Here is a 19,550-nt window from a genome sequence, read left to right on the forward strand (position 1 = left end):
TGAAGACTCCTAGGCCTTGGATACGTACATTCAGGTTGAGGTTATCAGTAAAGATGAATGAGGTTAGGGTCTATCGCTGCACTCAAAGGTAAAACATCATTTAAGTAGCCGGCACTGACTGTCCTAATCGTTATGTTTCTAGGACATGAAGTACTCCGGGAAGATAAGGGTACCCTTCATAGCGACATCAACCCGGGCAATATCTTTCTCGACCAGCCAGGCTACGCTGGAAGTCGAGAAGGATTCATTACGGATCTCGAGCTTGCCTCGGTGGTGCTACCCAAGACTGAAACAATGATTTCACTGGATCAGCTTCCTCTCTCGGTCGACCAGCCAAACACCAGAGGCGAGGAAACCATTCTATCAAGTTCCAGAGCTCCAGGGGCAGAGATCACAGTACATCTACGCTTTAACGCTTGCTGATTTCCACCAAACATCACCATTAGGGCACTGCCTTGTTCATGGCCGGAGGGCTTCTGGAGAAGATGTTGCGCTCAGATAAGAACTTGAAGGGCACAGTTCGTCTCGCAAAAATCGAGCGCGGTGTACATCATGACCTAGAGTCTTTTATCCTTGTTCTATTCCATGCGGTCATGAAGCACGACTTGGAACGCGGCGTCTCGAACCATTCAAGATGTGCGGGTCGCTACTTTGGAAAACCAGACGGCTGGATAATATTTGACGTTTCCTCAGAATGTCCCATTCCTGGTCTTGCTAAGCGCGTTATGTATGATCATGATCCTGATGTCACAACAATCTTCTCGGAGGAAACGGGAGGCTTTGATGATCACCCCGCTCAGTCCTTCACGTCACCCGCGGACTCGGACACTGACCCGTCGTTTGTAAACGAATCCATGGGCGTCTCAGATCCTGATTGCACTCATTTTTCGGGTCGTGCCTTTACTGTCATCTGAGGTGCCGGACCTTTGGCTGTACAGGCTGTACAGAGAGTCTAACCGTAATACAATAACCCTGACTTGCTGCCGGGTATATTTCTTACTCTATTCCCACACGGGATTGGAGGGTTTGATGACAAGACGCCAGCATCAGTGCCGCGGAGCCTTACGATCCCTTTGCGTGTATTCTCAACATCCACTTTGGTACTATTCACAGCGCCGAAAACCTTCGTGATGACTCTTAATCCTCGTCCTCCCATTTCTAATCCTCGTCCTACCATTTCTAAACCTCGTCTGTCCTAAACCTCGACCTCTACTTGTCTACACACATACCTACCACGCCGGTGAGTCATGGTTAAATCCAAGATGCAAACTACTCATATTCACCGAAAGTATGCTATACCCCAGGCATAACTGCCCAGGGCAGCAGAATAATATGGCGCAACCTATAGGACATTCTCCACTGACAGGTATTGATGCTGCGGTTGTTGATGCTGTCAAAACAGCAACAACGGCGAGGACACGGGAGAAATGCATTGTTTGTGAGAATGATAAATCTGAAGGGGATAGTAGGAAGACGGCTTGATTTTATGTGCTGGATATTGTCCTTCATGGCGATGTCGGAACACCCTTTCGAATAGATGATATCTGCAATGCCAGCAGATTTCCACCTAAATTGAGAACTTAGTTGACTTGTGAAGCAAGATCTATTGGCAATTTGGCGTGGAACACAATATCACCTTGGGAAGCAAGGTCAGTGCCAGCTCGAATCCGCTGTCGGGAACAAACCACTGTTTCCTTTCATAGCTTTGTTGTCGTGGGGCATGGGGATACGTTCATTTGCGAAAAAAACAAAATGAGCGAAATAAAATGTAATACTGTACGTGTCGATACTGTGTTCAATGATAGTAGTGAGTTTGTCCCTTTACTTCAAGTTTTTAAGCAATCCGAGTTTACCAAATTTCTTGATGTTTATGTAGACAAATATATGCATCATGAGAGGCGAGTAAACTCTTATTCCATCTAAGTAGGTCTATGTGACAACGTGAGTAATGTAAGATTACGTTAGTGATAGATATGCAAATGCAAGGCGTACGTATGCGGCGTGATGAAGCATGCAGGGGCGAAAACAAGGACAGCGAAACATCGCATGAAAAAGACAAAAGACGGATGACAAAAGCGCACACGCAGACTCATGAAAAAAAGTACTGCGACTTCTTGATTGTCTCCACATCAAAATCGCCCTTCTTCGGAAGAGGTGGAAGCACAGCGCTCAAATCAACGAATTTATCCACCAGAAGCGAATCAGCGTCGTCCTCGCCTGCGCTGTCCTCGTCTCCTTCCTCATGCTCCGTAACAGTTGAAAAATCGTTCTTCCCTTCGATGATGATCACGTTTTTGACGGGCCGTCCGCGTTTGCTTGACGTGGGCTTGGGACTCGGAACCTCAGTCACTGGAGTCTCAGTCTGCGACTGAGGCTCCGATGCCTGGGACATCTGGGCGATGGACCCAGCTTCTTCGTCTGAGACATCCATAATGCTGTCAAACGACGTGAACCCGCCTTCACGGAGCGCAGCTGCCTGTTCGGACGAAGCTACGATACGCACGCCTGCGCCTTGGAGGTTCTTCAACAGCTTACCACTGCGGAGCGATGCCAAAGGAACCTTGTGGGATGCGTATCGGGTGCGGAACTGCAACAAGAATTTCAGTATTGTGGTTGAGTAGCACGTGCAATACGATACGTACCTCCGTAGCCAATTTCTCAAGGACGTCCGAGGAATGCAAGGCGATGAAAGTGTCTCGGATAATTTCAGACATCTTGTCGATGCTGCTAGCATGCGTCCAATAAGAATCATGCACGGACGCAAAAGTTAAGCCTTGGGTCTATAACCACACTCATCAATATCGAAAAAAAAATCCAAGCCGAAGGGACCTACGCGACATTCGAGAGCAGTCAACATCATATGCGTAGCATCAAGACTATGAATAAAATTGGGCGGGAACGCCGACGCTTGCTTCACAGCATTCACTTCAGCAGGCGCGTTAGGGTCGGAGATGAACACGCTCTGAATGGCTGTCATGACCTGCTTTCGCTTCGTCTTGCGGTAGGGCTGTACGATAGGGAGACCTAGAGGCGTCGTCCACACGACGGACGACATTTGTTCTTTCCTGATACGGTTCTTGGGGAGGGAAGAACCGTTCTTCTTACGTCCTTTGGGAGATTGTAATGCGTCTGGAACGCGCTCGGCTGGGATGGATTTGGAGATGAGGCGGGCACAGAGGTTCAGCCAGACTTGAATGGCTTTGGCTCCTGAGAATAGATCACCGATGCAAGAGAGCACCTGTGAATGGAGGAGTAAGTCTTTGATGGAGTTCTTGGAAGAGAGAGAATGCATACCTTCTTGGCAAGATAAGCGCTAGCACCCCAACACTCCTCCTCAGGAATATCCTTCCTATCCTTAAGCTGTCTCTCGATCTGCTCACGAGCGCCAATATAAGTCACACCATAAACAGTAGTCATCACCTGTCACCACATCATGTCAGCCCACGCCTCTCAATCAACAAAACGAACACTCACAGTCTGTTTAACCACCTTCCTCGAAACCCGGCCAGCAAGCATGATCGCATACTTGTCGCCCCTTTTCACATCTTCCTCAAGCAGCCGCTCCACCATGTTTGCAACGTAGGTGTACACGTCCGACGGGCGGTCCGTCACACTGAGATTGACTTGCGCAGCGCCTTTGACATCACCACCAAGAGCGGCGTAATGCTGGAGCCCGTTACACGTCCCGTCCTGATGTACCGGGAGGGACGACATGTATGCATGCGGATCGCCTGATTCGAGCGCTGCGCGTAGCTCCATGCACGTCGCGAGACATTGCCATGGATCATCAGCTTTTGTCCACCACCTGCTACCCTATTCGAGCGTCAACACAAAGGCATCGTAATAAGAAGGGAAAAGACACACATCGAGAGGCTTTTCAGCGCTATCATACACATCCTCAAGATGATCCATCACAAACTTGACCCGCTCGTCAAAGTTCCCCTTGTCGAACCCGTACAGGTTTGCAAGGTGGATTTTAAGCCACCGCAAGCCTTGTTCACCGAGGGGCTGCGCATCACCGAACATGAGCAGCCCACGACTGAGGTCATCCCCGATATGGTTGAAATGGGGAGGAATGGGGTACGCGCGTCCTCGAAAATCGAGGTTGTGAGGGAGATACATCGTATCGCCCAGAAACTTTCGCTTTTGGTCAGATCGCTAGCATAAGAACAAGATGAAAAACCTACAGCGCGCGCGATCTCGATCTTATAGTTGACGCTACACCGATCAGAATGGTTATTCGCTCTCTCCTGCATAAAAGCCTTCAGACGAGTTCCGTACACGCTCTTGGCTTTGATATCCGCGTTCATGTTCGGGGGCTTTTCAGGCTCTGGCTGGTCGAATACTGCAGGGGGGATCTTGCACAGCCGTTCACCAGAATTCCAGACTTTGAGCACGACATCGAAGATGTTGCGGTTGACTTTCCAGGGTGTACTACCGAGAACGTCGAGTCCTGCGAACACGAGCTCGACGTTACCGAGTGCGGATGCATGCTCGAGGTAGGTTTGTTGTTCTTGGCAGTCTTTGAAGCGCATGGCGGCAGCTAGTAATTTCAACTTTGTTAGCGAGGATTAATAGAGTTGGATGTTGTACTCACATCGATTGTAGAGATATCCGCCTTGGTCGTGGTTGAGCCACGGCTTGGGCTTGACAAGCATGGGCAGATGACGCGGGTGAAGCGTTTCGCGCAGGCCATCTTTTGCGATGCGTTCTGAGACCACGGGGTTCAACCGGATGACACCAAGCTTCTGCCCGCGCACATATTCGTATGCATGGTAGAACGCGGGTTGATTCTCTTTTCTGCAGAGAGTTTCAACCCATGTGACACGCAGGAAACAAGTAAACTTACAGCTCCTCGTTGGTGCGCTTATCCACAGCAGTCCGCTCGATCGTCGCCGAGTCCATGAGACAGTCTACGAGGATACTCCCGACGCGTACCCTAAGCAGCTGAGTCCACTCTGATGTCCAGTCCTCGCTGTCCTCCATGTACTTTGCAGCCGTCACCCGGCGCGCATGCAAGTCCCGGTACCCAAGGCCCGTGAAATAACCTGTGAACTCGTTCGGCCGCGCGTGCGAGGGGATGGCGATATTGTTGCGTTTGCACATCTCAGCTTTGTACTCATTTTCGACGGCGCGCCCGACAGTGAGCAGCGCACGGGCAGTTTTCATGCCATCTGAGACGCCACCACTGCCTTGGAGGCGCATGATCTCGAGGATAGTGATTAGGGAGAGCTTCTCGGGCTTGACGAGGGAGAGGAAGGGGCCCATTCGGGGTACTTTCTTGGTTGAAGCTAGCTGGTGGTCAATATGGATGTCTGATAGGCGCATATATGCTTACCAATTTTGGCCTCTGCAGCTATGATCCCCTTTATTTCGGCCTCGAGACGCGTCTTGAGTTTTTGGTGCCAGTCCCACATCCATTTTTGCAAATCTGCGCGATGGAGTTCGCGGTTGCCTAGACCTAGGTCGTCGAAAAGTTTGGCTTCATGTCGGAGGCGTTCCACCGCAACGTCGTAGACGGATTCTTCCAGGAGTTTTTGTCGGGAAGCTAGGTCTTCTGGGAGGACGCGTCGTGCAAGAGTGACCTGAGCCAAGTGGTTGCGGAGGTTGTTGAGGTTGAAGGGAACTTCTTCCTTTGCCTCCGCTGGCATTACGTTGCCGTCCTCGTCCAGAATTTCCTCAGAGGGCGTCTGAGGGGATGTGAATGGAATTCAAGTGAAAGAATGCAGCACGTACGGCGAGTCGCGTGACAGGCTTGACCTCTGGGACATCCTCCAATGGGTCTGGGACGTGACTTCCGAGCGATTCTGCCTGACCGAGTTCAGCCAACACACGAGGGAGATTAAGCTCTACCGCGGCTTTGGAAAGGAATTTTATGATGTCAGAAGCTTCTTCGGATGATGATAAAACGCGATCGGCGACGACTGTTGTGGGTGAGATGTCACGCTCTATGAGGTTACTAAGGAGTGTTGTTGGGTTTGGCATGTTGGAGAGGTGGACAGGTGTGTCAGACTCGGGATTGAAACTAGAAAGGATGGTCAGAGTAAGAAAAAGTAGAGTGGTGAATGAAGGGTACCGTCTCCATGCTAGCAGCATGATAGCATAAGTGGACGCGGTCGGGTGTACTTTTTCAGTACCCTTTTCCATGAGGTTGTAGAGCTGAGACGCGTCCTCGACCCACAAAGCTCTGTCCTCTGGCTCCTTGATAAATGCCATGTCGATATAAGCTTCTAAGAAGGAGTTGTGTATGCGAGATTCGAGTAAGGGCTCGCCAGACTTGCTGGTCCTGAGTTGTTCAAAGACCTGTTTTGCGCGTGGAACGTCGTATAGATTGTGGAGACATGCATCCATAACGGCCAGCTGGTCCTGAGTTGGAGAATCGGTAAAGTAGAAGCTGTTCAGAGCTGAAGCACGGTCATCTGGAAGGGGTGTTGGCAGGATTGTGTATGGTGTTCTGCGCTTTAGAAAGCCGTGCATTGCGAGGAGATGGGTCGAGTCCTCCTCCCTCTGTGCCAAGAAGGGGGGATACTCTGAATGGGGTAGGGGGACTTGGGCGAAAGCGGTAGCCGGCGCATTTACTTTCTTTGAAGGATTTGAGTAAAGTCGAGCTGGTCGAGGAAGTCGCTGCCTAGAAACTAATCGACTACTACGTCCAAGCATTTTATGTCCAAAGCAAAAATTAAGCAGCCCTAGTAGACTTTCATTGACTTTGAGCCAAAACAAATCACAACAAAATATTTGCGCTGAGCGTCAAGCCCCAGGTACCGATACCAATATGCAACAGCCTCACTGCCTTAAACCTCAACCGGTCGAGTTCTGATTTATTGCAATACCTCTCAATTTTTTCTTGACTTGGATTAAGTAGGAATGAATAGCAACTGTTGCTTCTGAGGTGCGGGCACTAGTTTCGAGTGGTAATATCAGTCACCTTTACATCCTCGTTCGTGCTGAAAGTAGAACGTTCTCAAACTTCCTATCGTCCGAGTCGTAAGTACAACGTCATAAATTTGTTTCGACGTCCATGACATCTTCACTATAGCTTCAAAGTTGACATTAATATTGTCTGTGTTAACAGTCATTCTCTCTCTGCTATATGTATCCACTTCTTTCACGCCTGGATCCTCACGAGGACGTCGAAGCTAGCAGATCTGAATAACTCGCTACGAGTAAATCACGCGTCGTGCCATCAACCATACTGCATCGATGCGAAAGCAGAAACACGACTCACTGTAGTTCAATATCGTGAAATGCCACTCAGTGACTATCCACACATAACTACCATGCCGGTGAGTCATGCGGTTGAATCCAAGACGCAAACTACTCATACTCACCCAAGCTAATCCCAACGGCAAGCATAGCTGCCCAGAGCAGCAGTTTGATGCGTTGCAAAATTCAGGACATTTTTCACTGACAGGGTTACTGGCAGGTATTGATGCTGCAGATATTGATGCTGTCGAAGCAGCAGCAACGGCGAGGACAAAGAAGAATCGCATTGTTTGTGAGGATGTAATATGGGGGCTTGCTTTTCTGTGCTGAATATTGTTATTCGTGGCAGTGTAGGAAGAACTTAACACGACCACCCTTTCGAACATCTGCAATGCCAGCAGATTAATATTGCCACCTGAGATCTTGAGAACTTAGTTCGGAACAAAGTATATCAGGAAAGAATTTTCCTCAAGTATTTGATGTGACGTGAGTCCGCCTTTCTGCTGGGCTCATTTGTAACAGCCCTGGTGCTTCCGCTTCTGACTCGTTTGCAGGTCCTTGTTGAAAAACACTGGTCGGTCAGTGCTCGCGTCCTTGATATCTGTCGTTGTCTGTCCTCTGGTCTACCCATCCCAAGTCCACTCCCCTCATGTCCTAACCACCCCTCAACGCTCGGTTTAGCTGTCTTTTTTCCATGTCTTTCATCGTCCTTCTTCCCTTAACCTAATTCTTTTCACTGAACAAAACATCTGACTGCTTATCTGTTTTGTTTCCACCCGCTTCCTGACTTTCTTTCCATCACTTGGTCACCTGGGAATCAACTTCAACTGAGCGCACCACCCGATCCATCCGATATGTCCTTGCAACCGCGGCACAGGCCCAAGCCAAGCCCAAGTGAAGGAATTCCAATTTCCGACGGGCCGAGGGCTCGATGCTGCTCAATGAAGGTCGAAAATAATCAATGTATGTTGCACAACCATAACGCAAATATTTCGGTGGTTGGTTGACGGTTAACACTGACAAATTGCTCACAAGTTTGACTTCTCTCGCAGGCGCCGATCTTCATCACCCGGCGTTTGCACGGCTCCTTCTGCCTCGCGTAGCCCGTGTTCTCGATTATCGCTGCCTATGCCAACTTTGGCTTCACGTAGATCTAGGTGGTCTCAAGACTGAGGTGGAGCGTCCTTCACTTATGCTTATGCTCAGTACAACAAGTCTGCCCGAGCGTTTGTTATCCGACGGATGAGCCGTTCGCCGAAGAAGATTGACGACGCTCTTGAGAGCTGTGGTCAGCGTCGCCGTGACGCTGCCGGACGATGCGAGCATGCTGCCTAATCGAACCCGAGCTGTCTTTATGATAGTGAGCTCGCGCCTTAATAACAGGTTTAAATTTTTAAATATAATGATTTGCTGTTGCCCTCCTTTTCTCCTACCAGTCATAGAGCCGACTAACAATCACTAATACACACTGTTTATTCGGCCAGAATGGTTAACGAGGTTTTTAGGACATAAACTCCAACCGTCTTTCTACCATACATCACCTTGTACAACCAATGCGTTACATCTTCCTCGCCGTCGTGGCTGTTTTCACAGCATCTATGTCTATCAGTGCAACACCAGCTGTTTTCGGCAGAGACCCGCGGTGCATTCAGAATCTGACTTTGAGGCAATTTTGAGTGTACGGGTATGTTTTCTACTGTAATGTGTGGATGTCGTGCGGTCGACGGTCGTATACCGTATACGGTACGGTGAATAGCCATATGAAGATCAATACGAAGCTAAATCAACTTCGATTAGTATACCCTTGACGGCCCGGCTTTTGTTTGTATTGGATGTGCTACCTTTCGTTAGCCGTATATGACCCGCGACGGTGTCGGACAGAGGTTTCGGTCCCCAACTGGCAACAAGAGACGAAACCACGCACGCTCATGAGACCATGCAAATATTGGATTTGGGAGGTAATTGAGTCTTTATTGAAGGAACGTTACTCTAGGTTGCTCTGCAATCTACATATCTCGTTACCAGCAAAATATCGAGGTTTTCGCCGACCTAAGTGGCACTTCCAAATTACTTGTCGCATGCACGGTGACGTAAACGCCATCGTGATCGAGCGATCATCGACTCTCAAGTCCCTCCTCAAGCACTGGGCTCTTCCCCCATCAGCGCACCATGTCTGAACCTCCAGCACAACTCCATACTATGACATCCCCACTTCCAAATAAAAATCATTCCAACCGTGACGCTCGGCTTGCTAATCTACTCCGTAACAGCTACTGCCAAAATGACAGACTAACAGAAGAACTTAGCGACACAAAGAAACGACTCGAAAAATCAGAAGCAAGCAGACGTGTTACGCTCGAATATTACGAAGAACTCAACAAGTGTCTCGCTGCCATCGAATCCCCCACTGCCCACGCACGTGCTGTCTTACACCGTATTCTCAGAGACGGACTGACAGGTGGTCACATCCCGAATATTAACTGGCGGCTTGACGACTGTAGACTCTACTCCGCAAATCCCAGAATCGCAGCTGCCCTCCCTCCTCTTCCTCCCTTCATCTCTGTTGGCCGTCCTCGCTCAGGCAGTTTTGATACCCTTCCTATCTCATTGCACCACCCCCTTCCAAACGACTTCGCAATAGGGAATATGACCACAAGCCCCCTCTTTTTGTAAGTCCCATCTCATACCACCTTTCTATCTTCTCACATTCTCCAAGTCACCTCCATGTCCAGTGGTCGCGTTACTGACCTAGACCCCCATCACCAACAACTTCCCAAATATAACACCTCAACCACCACCTCACCATCCAGCCTACTCACAATTCTCAATCCCGCTCTAACAGCCGCTCTAGTATCCGTGCTACTTCCAAGGACATGGAAGACCTCCTCCTTGACGCTGCTGGCAATGAAAGAAGCCATCTCAATGCAGACGACCAACCGTCACAGTCTCCCCCCGCTGTCTTGGCGGCCCACCAGTCCAGGGGTATCCTTGTTGGTCCATTGGATCAGCCTGGTCAGCTCAGGACCGATCAGCCCTGTATTTTTGCCCCTCCTGTTACCGGTGCCCCCAAAGAAAGGGCAACCCAGGGTCCAGCACAAATATCGGTGCGTGCCTTTTTTTAATGACCGGACATCTTAAGCTGATGACGTAGTGCCAGCTCACAATGCCATCATCCCTACCTTCGCACCAGTACCCTGCACAACCTCTTTCCACGCCAATAATGCCCTCGGCCAGCGCATTTGTCGCCAATGTGATCCACCAAGGCGCTACAAAGACAAGAAGTGCGTCGAAAGATGGGGGCCTCGGCCAGAGGAACCCGGCACTGTGGGCCGTATGCGACCGCTGCAGAAAAAAAATGAAGCAAATGGAACGGCGGAAACGACCGATGCAAACGTGGGCGACAGTAGCAGCGCCATTGCAGCGCGGTTGCACTGTACATATATCATTCCTGTCGGTGTTATGGCTGGGACGCAGACACAGACGCAGGCCTTTGCAGGCTCAGCGTCCTTGGCGCCTTCTGTGTCTTTACAGGAGAAGATAGTGCTCTAGACGACGATCAGAATTTCTTTCTGGATGCATTATATATCACACCCTATATTTGCGCTGTGTATTTAGCTCACGCTCCATTAATACTCAAATGATAAGTAGATTGTACATAGTCGACATGCTGAAGTACCCGACATAAGTACACGAAACCTATCCATAGTCGCACTCGAGAGGCATTATTCCAGCAACCGACCGAGTTACCGGACAGGCTCACGGCATCCAAGCATTTCGTTCCACTATAATTTATTACAAGACAAACTGTGGGTTATAGTGATGGTAAATGTCGATAGTTGCTAGACTAATTCGCACTATGGAAAGTCAACTCTACTCGCTGCCGGGATCCACAACCCCGAGCTTCTAATCTTATGCTAACGGCGATAATTATTTAAAAAGGGCCGAGACTCCAGAGCCGAACTAAAGACTTGCTGTAGTCGAGATTGAATCATCTGTGATTGAACGGGGTAAATAGAACGTTCGAAAACAAGGCCAGGACTAGGGAATTACTTACCTTCGACATCAAAGGAGTCCTAAGCAAGGTCATCTAATCAGACAATGTCATTCAGATACTACTGTGGGCACGTTAGAATTCAACCTACATGGGACTTTGATACGAGCTGGATGCATATCTAAGTTAGAGGGTGCGAATACTACAAGGCACGTTGAAACGCACATTCGAGGTTCTGCTCCGTGCGCTTCTCGACGACTGCGTTTTCACGGTCAACCAAGTGAATATCGTAACGCTTGGTATCAAAGTTAGCACTGGAGAATTACCTTCAGCCTTAGGGGACTCGTATTCAATGTGCCAGTCAAGGGTATCTGATTAGACATGTCACTCGGATACTACTGCGGGCACGTTAACCTACACCATACGCCGCCACGAGCTGGATGTATATCTAGTCAGAAAGTGCGAATACTAGAAGATACGTCGAAACATACATTCGAGGTCCTGCTCCACACTGTTGTCGACGACGGGCGCTGCTGCCGTCATCTGTACCAAAGCGATGGCAAAAAAGACAAAAGACAAAGCGAGCTTCATGGTAGCTAGATTGGTAAGAATGTGCTACTTTATGGTGTAACACCTGCACATTTATTATTTGCGCGTTCCGCACCTTGCGCGGTGCGCGTTTTCGTCAAAAATTGCGCGTTGTCTTTTTATCAGCTGATTGTTTCTACAGCTAGCAGGCCAAGCCACTATATCACGCTTAGCGATGATATCTACAAGCACAACACAGACGAGTAAGTCCGTTTCCCACTCCCAATTTTCTTAATCAAATCTGCGCGTTGTCTTTGTATCAGCTGATTTTTTCTACAGCTAGCAGGCCAAGCCACTATATCACGCTTAGGAATGATATCTACCAGCACAATACAGACGAGTAAGTCCGTTTCCCGCCATCTCGCCCAAAGATGCTGATGTGAGTGGGCTCCCCAAACTTCCTCGTCTCCATTTGTTGCTGCCTGTAGTTCTCGTAGTGCAACTCCTTCGTCATCGAGATGAGGTCGAGCATGTGCATAGAGATAGGTAGAGAGTGTTCCTCGTCTCCATCTGTTGCTGCCTGTAGTTCTCGTAGTGCAACTCCTTCGTCATCGAGATGAGGTCGAGCATGTGCATAGAGATAAGTAGCGAGCATTCCTCGTCTCCATCTGTTGCTGCCTGTAGTTCTCATAGTGCAACTCCTTCGTTGTCGAGATGAGGTCGAGCATGTGCATAGAGATAAGTAGCGAGCATTCCTCATCTCCATCTGTTGCTGCCTGTAGTTCTTGTAGTGCAACTCCTTCGTCATCGAGATGAGGTCAATCGCAAACCCGGGGGTGTCTATGACAGTAAGTTTGACCTTGAACTGCTTTTCCTCAAGCTCAGCCTTGATGATTTCGACTTCGGTGAATCGCAGTTGTCGACATAGTCACCAAACGCGGGGGTGTCTATGACAGTAAGTTTGACCTTGAACTGCTTTTCCTCAAGCTCAGCCCTTGATGATTTCGACTTTGGTGAATCGCAGTTGTTGACATAGTCACCAAACGCGGGGGTGTCTATGACAGTAAGTTTGACCTTGAACTGCTTTTCCTCAAGCTCAGCCTTGATGATTTCGACTTTGGTGAACCAGCGCTCGGTGAGCCTAAGTGACAACACATCTGCATCCAATGAGTGTCCGCAAAGTAGTAACGAGTGAATCAGAGCCCCTTCAGTGAATTCACCCGTCTGAGACGGGCAGCCGGGCGTGACAATGTACCAATAGAGACGGGCCACCCGGTGCCGGCCCATGGCAATAATTGTACCATGTTAGACGAGTGGGCCGAGGGGGTGGAGTGTCCAAGGCAAACGGATGGGCCGGGTGTATATAGTATAGATGGTAGTATAGCAATGTACTATATAGGAAATTATGAATAGTAGTAGTGAATCCAGTGTGTGATAGATGAGTGGGCCGGAGGAATGGAGTGCAATATAGACGAGTGGGCCGGGGAACTGGGGTGTGATGGAGACGAGTGGGCCGGTAAATGAGGTGCAATGGAGACGAGTGGGCCGGTACATAAGGTGCAATGAAGACGAGGGGGCCGGAGAATAGGGTGCAATTGAGACGAGTGGGCCGGTATAGCAGGTGCAATGGAGACGGGTGGGCCGGTATAGCAGGTGCAATGGAGATGGGTGGGCCGGTAAATATGGTGCAATTAAGACGAGTGGGCCGGTATAGCAGGTGCAATGGAGACGGGTGGGCCGGTATAGCAGGTGCAATGGAGATGGGTGGGCCGGTAAATATGGTGCAATTAAGACGAGTGGGCCGGTATAGCAGGTGCAATGGAGACGGGTGGGCCGGTAAAGGAGGTGCAATGAGGACGAGTCGGCCGGTGTTATTGGGTGCAATGAAGACGAGTCGGCCGGTGATATGGGGTGCAATGAAGACGAGCTGGCCGGTGATATGGGGTGCAATGAAGACAAGTGGGCCGGTGATATGGGGTGCAATGAAGACGGGTGGGCCGGCATTATAGGGCGCAATGGAGATGGGTGGGCCGGTGATATAGGGTGCAATGAAGACGAGTGGGCCGGTGATATGGGGTGCAATGAAGACGGGTGGGCCGGCATGATAGGGTGCAATGGAGACGGGTGGGCCGGTATTATGGGGTGCAACAACGACCGGTATTTATGTAACCGGTTGCTTGTGGTAACATAGCACTCAATCTGGCGATTCCACCGGTGGTCTGATCATGTAAAATGGTTAAGATTTGACAAAGTTATGAGCCCTACAAGGGAAAGCCATAAATTTAGAGGATATTATGATATATTGTATCTAGACCATTGCAACCGGTATTTTTTGACCGGTATTTACATGACCGGTTGCTTGTGGTAACATAGCACTCAATCCGGTGATTCCACCGGTGGTCTGACCATGTAACATAGTTAAGATTTGACAAAGTTAGGAGCCTTACAAGAGAAAGTCACAAAGTCAGAGGATATATGATATCTAGACCATTGTGACCGGGATTTTTCAACCAGTAGTTATGTGACCAGTTGCTTGTGGTGACATAGCACTCAGTCCGGTGATTCCACCGGTGGCCTGACCATGTAAAATGGTTAAGATTTGACAAAGTTATGAGTCTTACAACAAGAGAAAGTGACAATTTCAGAGGATATATCATGTCTAGACCATTGTGTCCGGTATTTATGTGACCGGTTGTTTAAAGTAAAACATAGCACTCAATCTGGTGATTCCACTGGTGGTCTGACCATGTAAAATGGTTAAGATTTGACAAAGTTATGAGCCCTACAAGGGAAAGCCATAAATTTAGAGGATATCATGATGTATTGTATCTAGACCATTGCAACCGGTATTTTTTGACCGGTATTTACGTGACCGGTTGCTTGTGGTAATGTAGCACTCAATCCGGTGATTCCACCGGTGGTCTGACCATGTAAAATGGTTAAGATTTGACAAAGTTATGAGCCTTACAACAAGAGAAAGTGACAATTTCAGAGGATATATCATGTCTAGACCATTGTGACCGGTATTTATGTGACCGGTTGTTTCTAGTAACAGTACTCAATCCGGTGATTCCACCGGTGGTCTGATCATGTAAAATGGTCAAGATTTGACAAAGTTATGAGTGCTACAAGAAAAAGTCACAAATTCACTGGCAGAGGATATATGATATCTAGACCATTGTGACCAGGATTTTTCAACCGGAAGTTATGTGACCGGTTGCTTGTGGTAACATAGCACTCAATCCGGTGATTCCACCGGTGGTCTGATCATGTAAAATGGTCAAGATTTGACAAAGTTATGAGTGCTACAAGAAAAAGTCACAAAGTCAGAGGATATATGATATCTAGACCATTGTGACCGAGATTTTTCAACCGGAAGTTATGTGACCGGTTGCTTGTGGTAACATAGCACTCAATCCGGTGATTCCACCGGTGGTCTGATCATGTAAAATAGTCAAGATTTGACAAAGTCATGAGCCCTACAAGAGAAAGTCATGAATTTAGAGGATATATGATATCTACAGTATTGTGACCGGGATTTTTCAACCGGTAGTTATGTGACCGGTTGCTTGTGGTAGCATGGCACTCAATCTGGTGATTCCACCGGTGGTCTGATCATGTAAAATGGTCAAGATTTGACAAAGTCATGAGCCCTACAAGAGAAAGTCATGAATTTAGAGGATATATGATATCTAGACCATTGTGACCGGTATTTTTTGACCGGTAGTTATGTGACCGGTTGCTTGTGGTAACATAGCACTCAATCCGGTGATTTTACCGGTGGTCTGATCATGTAAAATGGTCAAGATTTGACAAAGTTATGAGCCTTACAAGAGAAAGCCACACATTCAGAGGATATGTTATATCTAGACCAGTGTGTCTCCAGCTCTACCTTAGGGTAGTTTACCTCTGTTCCATTTCTACTCCAGACTTGTCCACAGCAGTCTTACTCTGGGTTTCCTTGAACCTCTGGAGTTCCGCCGAACTCCCCTAGTGTCTGACTTCCGGAAACCTCTGGACTTTGTTGGACTTCCCTCCTGCCTCTCATAAATTAAGGGCACATACTTGGGTAAGGGGTGCAGCACACAAGCTGAAGTCAAGCCCTTTGAGTTCTCCTTCCTTTGAGCATGACCTTAACATCCACAGACAAAACCTTGTGATGCTGTGTACTCACCCTCTCCTGGTGGTCCATCCTCTGGGAAAGGTTTTCCTACAGGAACACAGCTGAAGAATGATATGGGGACCATTCCTAGACAGATTTAGAGTATGTACACCAGGTTGGTACATCAGGATACCTACAGAATCCTTCTATACAGGCTAAAACTTCTAAGATTGCAGTTGTCACATTTTTGGTGTTTTCCCCTACTTTACCATTGCATAAATGATCCAGACTACTCATATATTATCCTTACTACATATATACCTACTTCTCATCCCAAGGATCAGTTAGAAATATGGTATAATATTGTTATCTAAGGGAAAGGGGGTATGTGTACTGATAAGGGGCCTACATTCTCCAATGGACACAATCTAGTAATCAGATGCTTGCAATATATTCTAAGCATGGTCAATATCATGGTCTCAGATTTATAAAAGGATCCACTAACAGTTGAGAGCTAGGGCAGTGAAATATCTCTGAAATAGAGTGTGGGAAAGTCCAAAAGCCCAAAACATCGAAACTCACCAGTTTGGTGTATATGTAGTGGTTGGACTTTTACTTACCAATCCTAATATTTCCTCACCACACTCTTCTACAAAGACTTTACCTTCAGGGCAATGTGTATTTTAGGTTCATTATGTAGTCTACTATACATACTACTGCATTTTTAATAAAATCTTTGGTGTGTGTGATATGTGTCAGTGACTTTCAGTGACAGGGGTAAATTGTCATATGTCAAGCCTATGTTGTTTTACTTATCTTACCGTCAATACTTGAGGGATCTTTCCAGAATTTTAGGACCATGACTAGGGATATACATGGGACATATCCCAAGTGTCTGATTACCAATAACATCCTTGATAGTGTTGGAGGGTTCTTATCAGTTATGTTTTCATGTATATATGCTATATTGTTTGATGTAGCCCTTCAGGGGGTCAACTAAGTGGTGGAATATGTTAATATATACTCCTAAATATGTTTTGACAGTGCTAGAACACTCTCCTATCAAAGGGGCAAAATGGAATCCCCTGATTGAGTGCTACATTACCACAAGCAACCGGTTGCAAAAATACTGATTACAATGGTCCAGATATAAGCTGATACAACACTGTATCCTTTGAATTTATGACTTGGTCTTATAAGGCTCAGAACTTTATCAAATCTTAACCATTTTACATGATCAGTACTACCAGTGGAATCACCAGATTGAGTACTATATTACTGCAAGCAACTGTTCACAAAAATACCGGTCACAATGGTCTAGATATAACATCCTCTAAATCTGTGGCTTTATCTTGTAAGGCTCATAAGTTTGTCAGATCTTAATGATTTTGCATGATCAGATCACCGGTGGAATCACCAGATTGAGTGCTATGTTACCACAAGCAACCGGTCCACATAAATACCGGTCAAAAAATACCAGTTACAATGGTCTAGATACAATATATCATAATATCCTCTGAATGTGTGGCTTTCTCTTGTAAGGCTCATAACTTTGTCAAATCTTGACCATTTTACATGATCAGACCACCGGTAAAATCACCGGATTGAGTGCTATGTTACCACAAGCAACCGGTCACATAACTACCGGTCAAAAAATACGGTCACAATGGTCTAGATATCATATATCCTCTAAATTCATGACTTTCTCTTGTAGGGCTCATGACTTTGTCAAATCTTGACCTATTTTACATGATCAGACCACCGGTGGAATCACCGGATTGAGTGCTATGTTACCACAAGCAACCGGTCACATAACTTCCGGTTGAAAAATCTCGGTCACAATGGTCTAGATATCATATATCCTCTGACTTTGTGACTTTTTCTTGTAGCACTCATAACTTTGTCAAATCTTGACCATTTTACATGATCAGACCACCGGTGGAATCACCGGATTGAGTGCTATGTTACCACAAGCAACCGGTCACATAACTTCCGGTTGAAAAATCCTGGTCACAATGGTCTAGATATCATATATCCTCTGCCAGTGAATTTGTGACTTTTTCTTGTAGCACTCATAACTTTGTCAAATCTTGACCATTTTACATGATCAGACCACCGGTGGAATCACCGGATTGAGTACTGTTACTAGAAACAACCGGTCACATAAATACCGGTCACAATGGTCTAGACATGATATATCCTCTGAATTGTCACTTTCTCTTGTTGTAAGGCTCATAACTTGTCAAAATCTACCATTTTACATGGTCAGACCACCGGTGGAATCACCGGATTGAGTGCTACATTACCACAAGCAACCGGTCACGTAAATACCGGTCAAAAAATACCGGTATGCAATGGTCTAGATACAATACATCATGATATCCTCTAAATTTATGGCTTTCCCTTGTAGGGGCTCATAACTTTGTCAAATCTTAACCATTTTACATGGTCAGACCACCAGTGAATCACCAGATTGAGTGCTATGTTTTACTTAAACAACCGGTCACATAAAATACCGTACACAATGGTCTAGACCTGATATATCCTCTGAAATTGTCACTTTCTCTTGTTGTAAGACTCTAACTTTGTCAAATCTTAACCATTTTACATGGTCAGGCCACCGGTGGAATCACCGGACTGAGTGCTATGTCACCACAAGCAACTGGTCACATAACTACCGGTTGAAAACCCGGTCACAATGGTCTAGATATATATATCCTCTGACTTTGTGACTTTCTCTTGTAAGGCTCCTAACTTTGTCAAATCTTAACTATGTTACATGGTCAGACCACCGGTGGAATCACCGGATTGAGTGCTATGTTACCACAAGCAACCGGTCATGTAAATACCGGTCAAAAAATACCGGTTGCAATGGTCTAGATACAATATATCATATATCCTCTAAATTTATGGCTTTCCCTTGTAGGGCTCATAACTTTGTCAAATCTTAACCATTTTACATGATCAGACCACCGGTGGAATCGCCGATTGAGTGCTATGTTACCACAAGCAACCGGTTACATAAATACCGGTCGTTGTTGCACCCCATAATACCGGCCCACCCGTCTCCATTGCACCCTATCATGCCGGCCCACCCGTCTTCATTGCACCCCATATCACCGGCCCACTCGTCTTCATTGCACCCTATATCACCGGCCCACCCATCTCCATTGCGCCCTATAATGCCGGCCCACCCGTCTTCATTGCACCCCATATCACCGGCCCACTGTCTTCATTGCACCCCATATCACCGGCCAGCTCGTCTTCATTGCACCCCATATCACCGGCCGACTCGTCTTCATTGCACCCAATAACACCGGCCGACTCGTCCTCATTGCACCTCCTTTACCGGCCCACCCTCTCCATTGCACCTGCTATACCGGCCCACTCGTCTTAATTGCACCTTATTTACCGGCCCACCCATCTCCATTGCACCTGCTATACCGGCCCACCCGTCTCCATTGCACCTGCTATACCGGCCCACTCGTCTCAATTGCACCCTATTCTCCGGCCCCCTCGTCTTCATTGCACCTTATGTACCGGCCCACTCGTCTCCATTGCACCTCATTTACCGGCCCACTCGTCTCCATCACACCCCAGTTCCCGGCCCACTCGTCTATATTGCACTCCATTCCTCGGCCCACTCATCTATCACACACTGGATTCACTAACTACTATTCATAATTTCCTATATAGTACATTGCTATACTACCATCTATACTA

The 19,550-nt window shown here is 47.4% G+C and overlaps 5 protein-coding genes across 5 annotated transcripts; 1 reads left to right on the forward strand and 4 right to left on the reverse strand.

The window, feature by feature from the left end:
* Positions 1-2,089: 2,089 nt before the first annotated feature.
* EDB91DRAFT_1239673 (uncharacterized protein) lies at positions 2,090-6,147 on the reverse strand (the record flags this gene model as incomplete). The annotated part of the gene is made up of 12 exons (XM_041321889.1): positions 2,090-2,587; positions 2,643-2,780; positions 2,834-3,238; positions 3,295-3,420; positions 3,475-3,813; positions 3,865-4,137; positions 4,188-4,543; positions 4,598-4,800; positions 4,850-5,291; positions 5,339-5,690; positions 5,737-6,025; positions 6,077-6,147. The coding sequence occupies 12 exons, from the start codon at positions 6,145-6,147 to the stop codon at positions 2,090-2,092; spliced, it is 3,492 nt and encodes a 1,163-aa protein (XP_041171293.1).
* A 138-nt stretch (positions 6,148-6,285) lies between these two features.
* EDB91DRAFT_1061713 (uncharacterized protein) lies at positions 6,286-6,660 on the reverse strand (the record flags this gene model as incomplete). The annotated part of the gene is made up of 1 exon (XM_041314474.1): positions 6,286-6,660. A coding segment is annotated over one exon (375 nt), but the record flags the coding sequence as incomplete, so codon positions are not given.
* Positions 6,661-9,236: 2,576 nt separating this feature from the next.
* Positions 9,237-10,755, forward strand: EDB91DRAFT_1263992 (uncharacterized protein; the record flags this gene model as incomplete). Its single annotated transcript, XM_041324471.1, has 3 exons — positions 9,237-9,875; positions 10,049-10,314; positions 10,364-10,755. Exons 1-3 carry the CDS (start codon positions 9,376-9,378, stop codon positions 10,753-10,755), a joined length of 1,158 nt encoding a protein of 385 aa, XP_041171295.1. The 5' UTR covers positions 9,237-9,375.
* A 252-nt stretch (positions 10,756-11,007) lies between these two features.
* Positions 11,008-12,089, reverse strand: EDB91DRAFT_1166564 (uncharacterized protein). The gene is made up of 8 exons (XM_041320002.1): positions 12,065-12,089; positions 11,689-11,801; positions 11,616-11,633; positions 11,524-11,568; positions 11,423-11,455; positions 11,349-11,366; positions 11,261-11,293; positions 11,008-11,198 (listed from the first exon to the last, which is right to left on the reverse strand). Exons 2-7 carry the CDS (start codon positions 11,786-11,788, stop codon positions 11,280-11,282), a joined length of 228 nt encoding a protein of 75 aa, XP_041171296.1. The 5' UTR covers positions 11,789-11,801; positions 12,065-12,089; the 3' UTR covers positions 11,008-11,198; positions 11,261-11,279.
* An 81-nt stretch (positions 12,090-12,170) lies between these two features.
* On the reverse strand, positions 12,171-12,847 carry EDB91DRAFT_1025949 (uncharacterized protein; the record flags this gene model as incomplete). The annotated part of the gene is made up of 2 exons (XM_041312633.1): positions 12,171-12,565; positions 12,592-12,847. Coding segments are annotated over 2 exons (651 nt in total), but the record flags the coding sequence as incomplete, so codon positions are not given.
* Between the last annotated feature and the right edge of the window lie 6,703 nt (positions 12,848-19,550).

Source organism: Suillus paluster, assembly GCF_016628075.1.
Source record: "Suillus paluster strain FC165 chromosome Unknown EDB91scaffold_107, whole genome shotgun sequence".
Taxonomy (NCBI): Eukaryota; Fungi; Basidiomycota; class Agaricomycetes; order Boletales; family Suillaceae; genus Suillus; species Suillus paluster.